General features: G+C 40.4%; 1 protein-coding gene across 4 annotated transcripts; it reads left to right on the forward strand.

The window, feature by feature from the left end:
* Nucleotides 1-228: 228 nt before the first annotated feature.
* Nucleotides 229-6,282, forward strand: EMB1997 (para-aminobenzoate (PABA) synthase family protein). 4 transcript variants are annotated; one of them, XM_087691712.1, is made up of 13 exons: nt 229-937; nt 1,254-1,385; nt 1,489-1,556; nt 1,697-1,761; nt 1,900-1,966; nt 2,051-2,389; nt 2,495-2,602; nt 2,980-3,201; nt 3,583-3,662; nt 3,838-3,934; nt 4,134-4,216; nt 4,302-5,102; nt 5,198-6,282. In XM_087691712.1, exons 1-13 carry the CDS (start codon nt 412-414, stop codon nt 5,742-5,744), a joined length of 3,135 nt encoding a protein of 1,044 aa, XP_087547838.1. In that variant the 5' UTR covers nt 229-411; the 3' UTR covers nt 5,745-6,282. The 4 variants fall into 4 exon arrangements, with proteins under 4 accessions (XP_087547838.1, XP_087547839.1, XP_087547841.1 ...); XM_087691713.1 differs by having other exon boundaries at nt 766-899; nt 983-1,385; XM_087691715.1 differs by having other exon boundaries at nt 795-1,169; nt 5,198-6,281.
* Nucleotides 6,283-12,240: the final 5,958 nt, after the last annotated feature.

Raw genomic sequence — 12,240 nt, forward strand, 5'->3', positions numbered from 1 at the left:
GATATTGTGACAAAAGTCCAGTATATGTGGTGGAGTTTTGGCTCACAAGTGCACAAAAAGAGTCTGGGTGGGGTATGGTACAGAATATTACTACTATATACTGAAATGGGTTAGGTGCAGATGAAAGCAGAAAGCATGTGTACTTTGACATAGGCCAGGATTAAGTCAAAGGAGGGCAAAGCATATACCCCAGGTCTTAAAGAAATGCTTATGTACTGTAATGTAATTTGGGGACGATCATTGATTCATTGATGTCTGTGGAATAGAATAGATGCAAATGCAGAAGAAGAAGAAATAATGATAACATCGAAAAAAAGTGGCCTCCAGCAATCTTGGGTGGCCACCAAACATCATCAGGTGTGCGGTCATGGCGGGTGGGTTGGTACAGATGGCTAACGACATCAACAGTATATGAAGCTTTCCCCTTCAGCAGATCATGAAGTGGCCTGTTGTGGGTTCCAAAGGAAAAGCAGAGTGCCTGTAGAGAAGGGGAAGGACCAGTGCCACAGGCCCCCGAAGCTCCATAGGCTGGTTTCTTGTGCCACCATGGCTATGGATCGTCTCCAATCCCCAGCCTTCCAGGCCCCTGTCCATCGCCTCCCGGCCTGCCTTGGCGGCGAGACTGCTGCCCATCGCCTCCCAGCCTGCCCTGGCTGTGCCCTCTCGCAGCGCCACATGTTCCCCGCCCGCAGGATCACCCCTGCTGCCTGGAGAATACACAACCTGGATACGGATCGCAGCCCTCGCTCTCTCCCTCCCTTTCGCGCCCTCAAGCATCAAGGTTATCCATGCCTCCAGCCAGCTTCCCTGCAACCTTGTCCGTCCACCATCGATCACGGAAACGTCGACATTGTCTTGCCAATCAGAACACTCCTGATCGACAACTACGACAGCTATACGTACAACCTTTACCAGCTGCTTTGTGTAATCAATCGAGGTACACCTTCTAACTGCATTTTCCCGGGATTATCGATTTTTACAGAAAAACCCTATTGGAGGCAAAGACTATCACCTTCATTTGAGGTCTGTTAAAATTTCAACGGATGTCATTGCATTCAGCTCAGAAGAGGCATCTAGCGACGCTTGAATGCTCATGGCAGAGACAGAACACATTATGAAGTGTGATTAAGCAATTGGCTCGTGGCACATTTCTCCACTACTGCTTAAATGTTGTAAATCAGTGTGTTTCCACGTCCAGCTGCTGTTTATGTGTTCTTGTGCTTGTCATTCTCAAGTGCATGTGCTGATTGCAGCTGCTCCTGTGGTTATAAAAAATGATGAATTGAGGTGGGAGGACCTTCGCTGCATGCTATATGAGGAGGGTGGTTTTGATAACATTGTGATTTCTCCTGGACCAGGATCACCAACATGCCCTAAAGACATAGGTACGTGGTAGCAGTGCACAATTGTCACGTATGGTCCAATGTTTCCAAGAGCTTTTCTGAACTTGGAAGTTTGAAAGCCTCAAAAAGAGTGGGTGGTTGTCAGGGTTGTGCTTGCAGGTTCTGCAAGAGTGTGTGGATATCCCATTGTTGGGAGTGTGCATGGGTCACCAGGTATCAATCTATGTTGCATTCACGATGTTGATTGAGTAGGGAAAAGGAGAGTTGAAGAAGTTATGTGATTATTTAGACATCCCTTTCAACTTGTTTAAATTGCGGTACATGTATTTACCTGCTCGAGTCTTGTTTTGCAGGCTTTAGGGTATGCAAATGGTGCTAGAGTTGTTCATGCTCCAGAGCCGGTTCATGGTCGGTTAAGGTGAGTTTGACAGTTGTTGTCTACCTGCCAACATTTTGCAATTTTGACATGCTAGAATTTGTGAACTGCTGAACTGTGCCATGGTTGTACGGCTTCAATTTTCTGGCCTTGCTGAGATTGGTACCTTGATTTTCTTAGTGAAATTGAGCATATGGGTTGCCCACTTTTTAAAGACATACCATCTGGACATAACTCTGGCTTTCAGGTAAGTTTAAGCCCCTCCATTATGTAGTGGTGAAAAAATGTTGTTTTATTAGCCTAAATTCACTATTCTTTTCAACATTTGCAGGTTGTCAGGTATCATTCCTTAATGCTGGATGCAGAAACATTGCCAGAAGTTTTGATTCCAACAGCTTGGACTGTGTCTTTTGGCTGCCCATCATTAGGTGAATCAAACCAGACAAGTGCTGCTGATGGAAGTCAAACTGGTGCATTGGATACTCTTGAGAGAGGGAGAAAAGAGGAGCCATGTCTTGGTCAGGAAAGTAATGCAAGGCTCGTTGCAGGATGGAGGAAAAACCATTATGCTAGTGGAATCGGTGTGAATAATGGACAGACCCTGAATGACAAAGGAGCAAGAATCATAATGGCTGTTTCCCACAGGAACAGGCCTCACTATGGAGTGCAGGTAACCTTTTTGTGCGGGTGAGAGAATCTTCCCAGTTACTCTGAAAATTCTTCATTTGGATAAGAGCCTACAAATTTCTGACAATCTGCAGGTTGATATCTTCAGTTTCATCCGGAGAGTGTGGCAACAGCATTTGGAAAACAGGTCTTGGAAAACTTTCGAGACTTGACAGTAAATTTTTGGCAGAGTGGCTTGCCAAGGAAAAGTTGCAAGGTACGAACGTTTCTTTTTACGGAATTGAACTTGCACAAGCTTCTGTTGTTCTCTTTCTCTTGGTTCCAAGGAGGATATTGCGTGCTTTTTTCACCCTCAAGAAGCTTGCTCATTGTCTCTCTCTGTATGAAATTGATACTGTACACATTTCTCTTATTCCTTCTCTCTCTTGGTTCTGAGAAGGACATTGCACGCTTTTTTTGTCTTCAAGAAGCTTGCTCGTTTTGATGGGATATGCTTATCCTCATTCCACCCATGTTATGTTACATGAACTTGCATTCTGAAACAAGTTATATTGTTTACAAGTTTTCTTAAGAATTTATCTGTCCTTATATTCTTGTATAATCTTCTAAAAAAGCCTTCTTAATCCATTGAAGGATGTCCTTTTAGCAAGTTCAAGTCAATCTGGAAACAAGGCATTGCAAACAGAAGCGTTCTTAGTGTCTGACAGTAGTTTCAAAGCTGGTTCTTTGAGATTGCATTGGGAAAAACTTGATGGGCTAGCACACGAAGCAGGAGGGTCGGAAGGCATATTCTGTGGCTTGTATGGAGATGGTGCAGCTGCAGACACATTCTGGCTGGATAGCTCATCTCAACATGTATGCTTTCTTTCTACACTGCTTAGTTCGAAGTCTGTGAGCAGCTACTTAACCATTTCTGTTTAAGAATCATGGGACCTTGTTTTGGTTCATTGTGCCTGTTTTAGTTACAATTAAAAAACATTTTCTTTATTTGGGATTCTGAAGACGATATGTTGTCTATTGGACAAGAGATTATTTCTATGAAGATATCCAGAAATTGATTTTTATTTCTGCTGCTTAATGGTTGATTTCAATAAGAGGTTTGCTTACATGAGCCATGACAGCTTGCTGCTGGGCCATGTCTGTTGTAGATTGCTGGTTCTGCTGAAGTCTGATGGATCAACTTAGCATGTGGTTGAATTTTTGAGTTTTTATTTTTGTTTGTAACTTTTCAAACAGGGGGGGGCTCACTTCTCTTTTTTGGGTGGAAAAGGGGGAAGACTTTGGAAGCGCTTTACATACCGAATTTCTGAGAGCGAGTGAGTTTCTTTTTTGCACTTTTCTGACAAGAGATATCCTGCAAGCAATTCATGTTTTGGGTTTAACATCATGAGACACTGTTTGAAGCTCATGTCTACAACAGTTAAACATTTTTTAAAAATCGGCTGATTGCTTTTCTGGCTCATTTTTTGTTTTTTTGTTTGATATCACAAGGAGTTGTCCATGCCAAGGCTTGCTGATAGTTGAGGACAAGAATGGTTTAACAGAGGAGAGACACACAGAAAAAGGGTTTTTGGACTTTTTGAGCAGTGTAGGATTTGCTTCTTTCTGCCTTTTTACTTCCCTTAGAAAGTGTTGGATGAATCAACTTCAACAGGCGTGTGAATTGTTAATTTGTTTCTCTGATGTATGTCAGGCCTTTAAGCAATATGTTAAACATCCGAGCTTGTTATGTCTTTATCTGCTGTTGGCACTCTCTCTCTCCAACAATTTATTTGGATGTATTACAGGCATTGAGATCCTTTTCTGCTCCCATATCGGACATGCAAGGTTTACCATTCGATTTTTGTGGTGGCTTTGTGGGCTATCTCGGGTATTACATCATGCTATATATCTGCTTGAAAACTCATGTTCTGTTTTTAAGGTTTAATACAATGTGTTAGTCTGTTTGTTTGCAGCTATGAGTTGAAGGTAGAGTGTGGTGCACGCTCGAACAAACACAAGTCGAAGGTCCCAGATGCATGCTATTTCTTTGTGGATCGGTTTATTGCAGTAGATCATTCAAATGATGACATTTATGTGGTTGCTTTGTTCATGGAAGGTGACAATCATAAACAGTACAATGATATGCATACCGAAACCACTAATGGGTCAGTATACACAAAGAGAGAGGACTTCATGAAATGTAGTGTGAATGGTATTGGTACAGCTTCAGTTCAGATATCTGCTGATGCTAGCAACAGCAGCTTAGTGCCGCATGAAGATGCTGCTGCAAAAGCATGGGTAAAGGAGACAGTCCACAAAATAATAGACCTAGCTGAAGGTGGGGTAGATATGGCTGTAGAAAGGAGGTACTCATCATGGTTGGCATCATCTTCTTCTCTGAAGAGCTCCAAATCTGGAACTGATTTCAGTCCGTTCAAGTCCAGGAAACAGTACATCCAAGATGTGAAAGATTGTCTAAGTTATATCAAGGACGGGGAGAGTTATGAATTATGTCTAACCACACAGCTGCAAAAGAGGGTGGAATCACTTGATGCACTTGGTCTGTATCTGACTTTGCGCAAGATGAATCCAGCTCCATACGCAGCATGGTTACATTTTGGAAAAGAGGAGGTCTGCATATGTTGCTCATCCCCTGAACGTTTTCTTAGGCTTGATCAAGATGGTAATTTAGAGGCTAAACCAATTAAGGGGACTATCCCTCGCGGAAGATCTCTAAATGAAGATGAGGTTTTGAAAAGCAAACTTCAGAATAGGTAAAGAGTGAGTGATCCTTTATATTATTTTTTACATCGAGGGAGGTTGATAATGATTAATTGGTTTTATGTTGACTGAACTATTTTTTGCGCAGTGAAAAAGATCAAGCTGAAAACCTGATGATTGTTGATTTATTGCGAAATGACCTCGGTCGGGTTTGCAAGCCTGGTAGTGTACATGTCCCTAGTTTGATGGCGGTTGAATCTTATGCAACTGTGCACACCATGGTCAGCACAGTCAGGGGTGCTAAAAGAGACGATGTAACACCTGTAGACTGTGTCCGGGCAGCTTTTCCGGGGGGATCAATGACAGGAGCTCCAAAATTGCGGTCCATGGAGCTGCTAGATTCTCTGGAATCCAGTCCAAGAGGAGTTTACTCGGGCACAATAGGATTTTTCTCTCTTAATTCTTCTTTTGATCTCAATATTGTAATAAGGACTCTTGTTATCCACAAAGGCATTGCCTCAATTGGGGCAGGAGGTGCAATTGTTTCTTTATCAGATCCTGAAGATGAGTATGAAGAAATGCTTCTCAAAGCAAAAGCCCCCATTAGGGCTGTTACACAGCTTGAAAGCTACACCAATCTGTCAAATAAGGGGACAGAAAATGAACCCCTCCTACCAGCACTAGAGCGAACATAGTCATGTTTGCCAGAAGATTCTCATTACCTTTGCAGGACTAAATTTAGGATGAAAGATTGCTAGCTCCCATTTGAGCCATTACAGAGTCTGTTCAATCCTAGCCACAGTATACAGGTGTGAACCCTTGTAATATCAGCGCCTCGGGGGTTATTGTAACAGAGCTAAGTTGTATCTGTGATGTCTTGTGTCTTGAAAGTGGAGTGGAAAACTGTCAATTCCTTTAAGATTAGTTCTTTGCCACTTACAAGAAAAGTTTAACCTAGATGCCCAAGGTCACCCTTGCTAAGTTGGTCAACAAAAAAAGCTTTCGATTGTTGCAGTTTTTGGGAAGCTCAATAAGGTTTTAAGAGTCCAGAATTAGGGAGATGAGAGAGCATGCACAGCTAGATGATGGGGGTTGTAGAGTAGGGGTGGGATAGATCTGCACAGGCAGACAGGGCCTAGATTTTAAAAATTTTGGCAAAAATGGCAGTCCACATATTTTCACTAACTGATGACAGACAGGAATTTCTTCTAGCACCTTACTAACACCATGCTTGGTGGTACTTATTGTTGGCACCAAGACATCATCTAACTTTAATTTGGTTATTGATCGATGTCCTCCAATTTGGTTTTCCATGCGTGTGTTTCATTAATAGCATGTGACATAAAATTAACAAAGCTAAGAGAATGGAACGAAGGATTAAGCTCATTGAAAGGATCATTACAATGATTCATCAACTCACAGGTTGATGCTTTTGAGGCCTCGCATGCCAAGATTGTGTGAACAATGAATGTTTCATATGTACTGAAGTGAGAGAATTGTTTGGGGAAGGAGTGAAAAGTGTGATTCTTAGGGTCAAAATTTTGGATGTGGCACTTGTGATTATTGAACTCCTTGTGGGCCTTAGGTCCCCACATTGCCCAAAGGGAAAGTTTATAAAAAGGAAATAATTAGGGTGAAATGAAGGGACCTTTGCCACTATTCCTCGCAAACCCCCGCGCCCCCCGCCCCAACAATAACCAAAAAGAAAAATAAAAATGGTGGAGCCTAGGAATGTAGGGGGGTTGAGGGACAAAAATACATGTAGTATGATCATGTAAATGTGACTATTCAACGCTTAAGGCTTCCTATTCCATTTTCCACAAGGCCCTTTCAAAGTCTATATTTCCTCTAGTGACCTTTTTAGTAATACAATCCCTTGCCACAAGATTTATAGTTTACATGTTATGCTTTTGTAAGATTAACTAGACATTTTCATATTCTCACTATCAACAATATAACTAAAGATGACCAACAATGCTCCCAAATTTGTTAAGGTTGCTAAAACAACTTGAGATGTGCGGCAATATATGTTTAGTCAATCATAATAGACCTTTATAGAGTAGGTATTTGCAATGGATGCTTTGCCATTACCCATGAATGGCAATAGGCTTTAGAAAGTTTCAAAGAATCCTTCAAGCATGCTTGTTACAGGCATGTATAATGTGGTTGGTGTTGCACAAAAAGGTGGTGGAGCAATATGCTTTGTAGTCCCACATATAAAAGATATTGTTAGTCGGGGAATGAATCTATAAAGGTGGGCTTGAGGGTGAAGTTGTATCCTAGTGTTAAGAGAAGCTTCACATGAGTTTCAACATCAACTAAATCTTGGAAATCCTTGTAGGACGGTTTGGATGTTATCTTTACACGTAGGTCGGGATCAAGAGTCATGGATATGTCTTCCATTCCAATAGTTTTAAGGGCATAACAAAATATTTGAATATCCAAAATTTTAATGGGATTTTATATAGATTTGAGTATTTGGATATTCAAAATATTGATGGAGTTTCTACATTAGACCTCGAAGAGAAAGTATAAAAAAATTAGTGTACCTTGAGGTTGGAGATTATTGGTAGTGTGTATAATAATGAGACAAGAAAATGGACCAAGGGTCAATTGTGCTTGGCTAATGACCTAAAGGCACTTGCTGAAATCCAAAGGTATTAGTCAAATCCACCTAGTGTAAGGCTTCCTTAGGTTAGACTAGATTGTTTTAACTTCAAAACACATTTTAAAAAAGTATATCATCTTCCACCCTTTTGGGCAAGGGACAAAAGATGGAGACATCCTTATGCTCACTTCATTTTAATTGTCAACTTGTTCATTAAATTAATCCACAAGGAGAGATTGAATCTTATTGAAGGGGTTGCATTTTATAACTTCTTGATGCTTCTCTTCCATATTACACAACAATGTCCTTCGGAAAATATTTATGCCGGTGATTTACTACCCTAGCAATTCACTTAAACTATTTCACCTCATCTAGAGTGGTCTTTGAATGTTGCAGTCAATATAGTCTCTCTCTAAACCCCTTTAAGTGCCAATTATGGTGGGTAAAGCAATGATTTGTGTCGAATTACATATTAATTGCTCGGCATTCATACAAGTTATTGATTGTTATTAAGAGGACTAAGAAATGCCAACATGCCTATGAGGCACTAAAAAAGGCTATGATATCATCATGTTCACAAGTCCCAGACTAGAACGTAACCTTCAACATGCACATTGATAGTATTGTGCTAGCCTAGAAAACACAATGTAGACTACCTTGTTAGCTTCACTAGTTGACAACACATTGATATGGGAACAAAACACTCCACCATTGAGAGAGAAGGCTTGGTGATGGCTTGTTGTGGGGATAGTATTGTGTTAGCCTAGCAAACATAATGTAGACTACCTAGATAGCTTCACTAGTTGACAACACACTGATATGGAAATGAAATACTCCATCATTGAGAGAGAAGGCTTGGTGATAGTTTTGCCACAAAGAAGTTCCACCACTATTTATTAGCTACACCATTAACCTTCTTCGTGGACCATCAAGGTTTGATATACTTAATGAATAAACCATGTGCTACATGATGTATAGCTTGATGGTTACTACTATTGCTCGGATTTCATTTATTAGTGGTCATGAGGAAAGGGAAGCAACACTACATGGCTGACACTTGTCTTGTGTACCCAATGGAGAAGCTATAGAGAATGACATTGTGGATGATCTTCCTGATATAGCTTTGTGAAAAATATCCAAGAAAAAATATATTCATAAAGTAGACCTTAGGCCTTATTAGAATGATGACATCATCAAAGTATTAGAAAAATGAATATTCAATCGCCCAATAGAAAAAGCTCAGCTTCGTTGCCTCATACTCAAAGTGCAGCCCTATCAATTGATTGTTTATCGTCTAGGCTAAGTTGGCTTACTAAGAAGGTGTCAATGAGATGTACGATAGTTGTAACTACCTTAGCCCAAAACTGATGCGGTAAGCCTAACTGACTAAGCATACTACGAACTCTTTCTTGAATAGTCTTGTTCATATGCTCTACAATATCATTATGGGGTGGGGTGTGTGGGATGGTTGGTTGATGCTTAATACCCCTCTCATCACATAGCTGCTCAATAGCGTTGGAGACATATTCATTCCCATTGTCAAACTGTAGGCATTTTAGCCTATACTTAGACTAGTTCTCAACCATGGTGAGAAAACATTGAAAGATAAGCAAAACATTTGATTTTTACTTAATAGGATAGGCCCAAATCTTATGCAAATACTTCAATGGCATCCAAGGACTAACAAGGCATGGGGCCACAAATATCTGAATGCACAAGAGCCAAAGGCTCAACCACACACATAGAATTAGACTTCTTATGCGAATTACGAGTTTACTTGCCATACAAACAAAGATCACATGAATCAAAATAAGAATAATCCAAGGGTGGGAGATATTGAAATGGTCAACAATTTCGTTCCTTTTAAAGACATGTGCCCAAGGAGACAATGCCATAAAGATACATGTGGAAGATTGATCACAGCCACAAAACATGGTCAACAAACCTAAAAGCAAGCAAAGGATAGAGGTTTCCAACCTTGGTATCTCTAACAAAAACAAGATTGCCATGGGTTATCTTCCATGAAGAATTACCAAAAGATACATTGTACTTATCATCATCCAACTGTGCATCTAAAATAAGGCTTTTCATCAAAGTTGAGACATGACGTACATCATGAAGCACAAAAGGAGCACTGGTACCAAATTGGAATCTAACATCACCTAGGCCAATGATATCCAATATGGTGTCATCTCCCACTCTAATAGAACTCACAACAATACAATAGCTATGAAACTAATGGCGATGCACAATAACATGGAATGAAGCCCCCAAATAAAAAAGCCAACACCACATTGAGAGTAAGAAGATGGTGTATTAGTCAAGGCAGTATTATCAAAAGATGAAGCAATAATAATATAATTATCAAAACTATACTTCCAAGGAATTTATCTCCTCTATCTTCACACTAGACTTAGGTACAATCTCACTGGACTTTGCATTTTCATGTACTTTCCCCTTGCCTTTCTCATTGCACCTATCATTGTGCACTTAATGACACTGTGAACTAATGTGACCTATTGCCCACAATACTGACATGTCAAAGAGGACTTACAACTCTGGGACTTACTATGAGATTGCCCAAAAGACTAAAGGGCAAGTGTTTTCGAAAGGCAATGAGCTAATATATGCAAGTGAGCTTGTAACAGGGGCATTAGTCAAACCAAAAGGCATCATCAAAAAATGATAAAGCCCACGATGAGTCCTTAAAGTTGTTTTAATCTCATCATCCTCCCTCATGTGTATCTGATGGTAGCCAGTAGAGCACAAAACAATGTTAGTAAAGAATCATACCCCTTTTGACTCATCCAACAAGTCATCAATCCGTGGGATAGGATAGTGGTTCTTAATAACTGTGATAAGTCTCTATAGTCAATGCACATGCGGAAAGAGCCCTCTTTCTTCTTGATTAGCAAGACTAGAGATGCATAAGGGGAAGAACCTGATTCAATAAATCCCATGTCAAGTAACTCTTTGACTTGCTTCGCAACATCTTCACGTTCACAATTGGAGAGTTTATAAGGTGTCTTATTCATTGGCTTGGAATGGGGCTCTAAATTAAGTGGGTGGTCCACTTGCCTCTTAGGGGGAAGGGTTGTGGGCATCTGAAATACATTACTATACTCCTCAAGTAAAGACTTTTGAGGTTGAATCTTGAGATACTTTGGAGGGCTGATCTAAATTTTCCTTATTCAAGTGCAAGACAAAGATCAATGAGCATTTCTTAAACTCCCTTTTGAGTTGCTTTGCGATATAATTTGCCAAAAATCAGCATTGTCATGAACTCCCTCTAAGTAGATGAGTTGTCCATGGAGAGTTTAGAGAAGTCCATAGCAATTTTACCTAAATGTTTCAGCCAATCACAACCCAAGACAACATCAATGGGGATCACATCTAATGCAATTAGGTCAACCAATATCACATAATTCTTAGCCAAGCATGGAGGGACTTTGGAGCATACATGTGTGCTGATTTCTTCTTTACCATTTGCTACTTGAACTTTCAAGGGTACTGTAATTCTATAGCAGTGCATTTCAATCGATTTGACAAAGCTATGTGTACTACCATTATCCACAAGGATAAATGCATTCTTTCCATTAATATTTCCTTGAATGTGTAGAGTACTGGGGCTCCTAGAACCAGTCTAAGCACCCAAGGAGATGGAACAAAGGGAGGTGGTAGTCAGGTGGGATGTAGTAGGGGTAGTCAAATCAAGATCATGGGATGGTAGGCAACTGCTTGGGTCAAAGGGAAACCCATCCTCTAGATCATAGAACTGCTCCTAGTCCAAATCCTCAGTATACTCTTCATTTTCAGTAGGTAATTCCTCCTCATCATTTTTCCAATCTTCCATCATGTACATGTTGTGAACTTTAACCTTGGCTGACTTGTAAGGGCATTTGAGGCATGGTCGATTGTGTACTTATCACCACATTTAAAACATAGACCCTTTTGTCTCCATTCCTTCACAACATGTGGGGGAATGAACCTTTGACCACTTGAATCATTCGAGGCTGATGCAGTGTGGGGTCTATTTTCAGCATATTTTCTCTCACCATAGAGCCAAGTGTTGTCCCAAAAATACCCTATTTTCTTTCAGCATGGAAGGAGGGGTAAGTGGGTATTTTGGGGTTGCTACTAGACATGGGGTTGCCTCTGAAAATACCTGTATATGGGGATGACCTCAATGGGGTGCGAGGTTGTCCATAACCTTGCTGAAAATTCTCATTTTTACGGTACTTTCTTGCATATCTTTCAGCCAATTCAATTGCATCAAATAAGGTAGTAGGCTTGTGAGTCATGATATCTGTGGATAGGCTTGGTTCCCCAACCCATAGATATACTTGTGCAATTTTACATCATCATTAATGCTCTCCACATACATGGTCAAGTTCATAAACCGATTTGTGTACTCCTGTACAATGAGATTACGTTGGTCAAGAGTATACTATCGTCATACCAACCACTCTTTTTCGATATGGGATACAAATACTTGAACCATCTGCATCTTAAAGTCTTCCTAATCAATAAATTGATGATTCTCTTGATTAATATAGCGCCACCATATGTGGACAAAGCTTTCC

Source organism: Lygodium microphyllum, chromosome 13 (assembly GCF_053477565.2).
Source record: "Lygodium microphyllum isolate KBCC chromosome 13, Lygodium_microphyllum_v1.1.10, whole genome shotgun sequence".
Classification (NCBI taxonomy): Eukaryota; Viridiplantae; Streptophyta; class Polypodiopsida; order Schizaeales; family Lygodiaceae; genus Lygodium; species Lygodium microphyllum.

What these genes read in the sequence shown, in the direction of transcription:
- EMB1997 (XM_087691712.1), top strand. Translation starts at nt 412, where the DNA reads ATGAAGCTTTCCCCTTCAGCAGATCATGAAGTGGCCTGTTGTGGGTTC. An exon ending in TTTTGGACTTTTTGAGCAGT is followed by an intron (nt 3,935 to 4,133) that starts GTAGGATTTGCT and finishes GATGTATTACAG; the next exon opens with GCATTGAGATCCTTTTCTGC. An exon ending in AAAAGCAAACTTCAGAATAG is followed by an intron (nt 5,103 to 5,197) that starts GTAAAGAGTGAG and finishes TTTTTTGCGCAG; the next exon opens with TGAAAAAGATCAAGCTGAAA.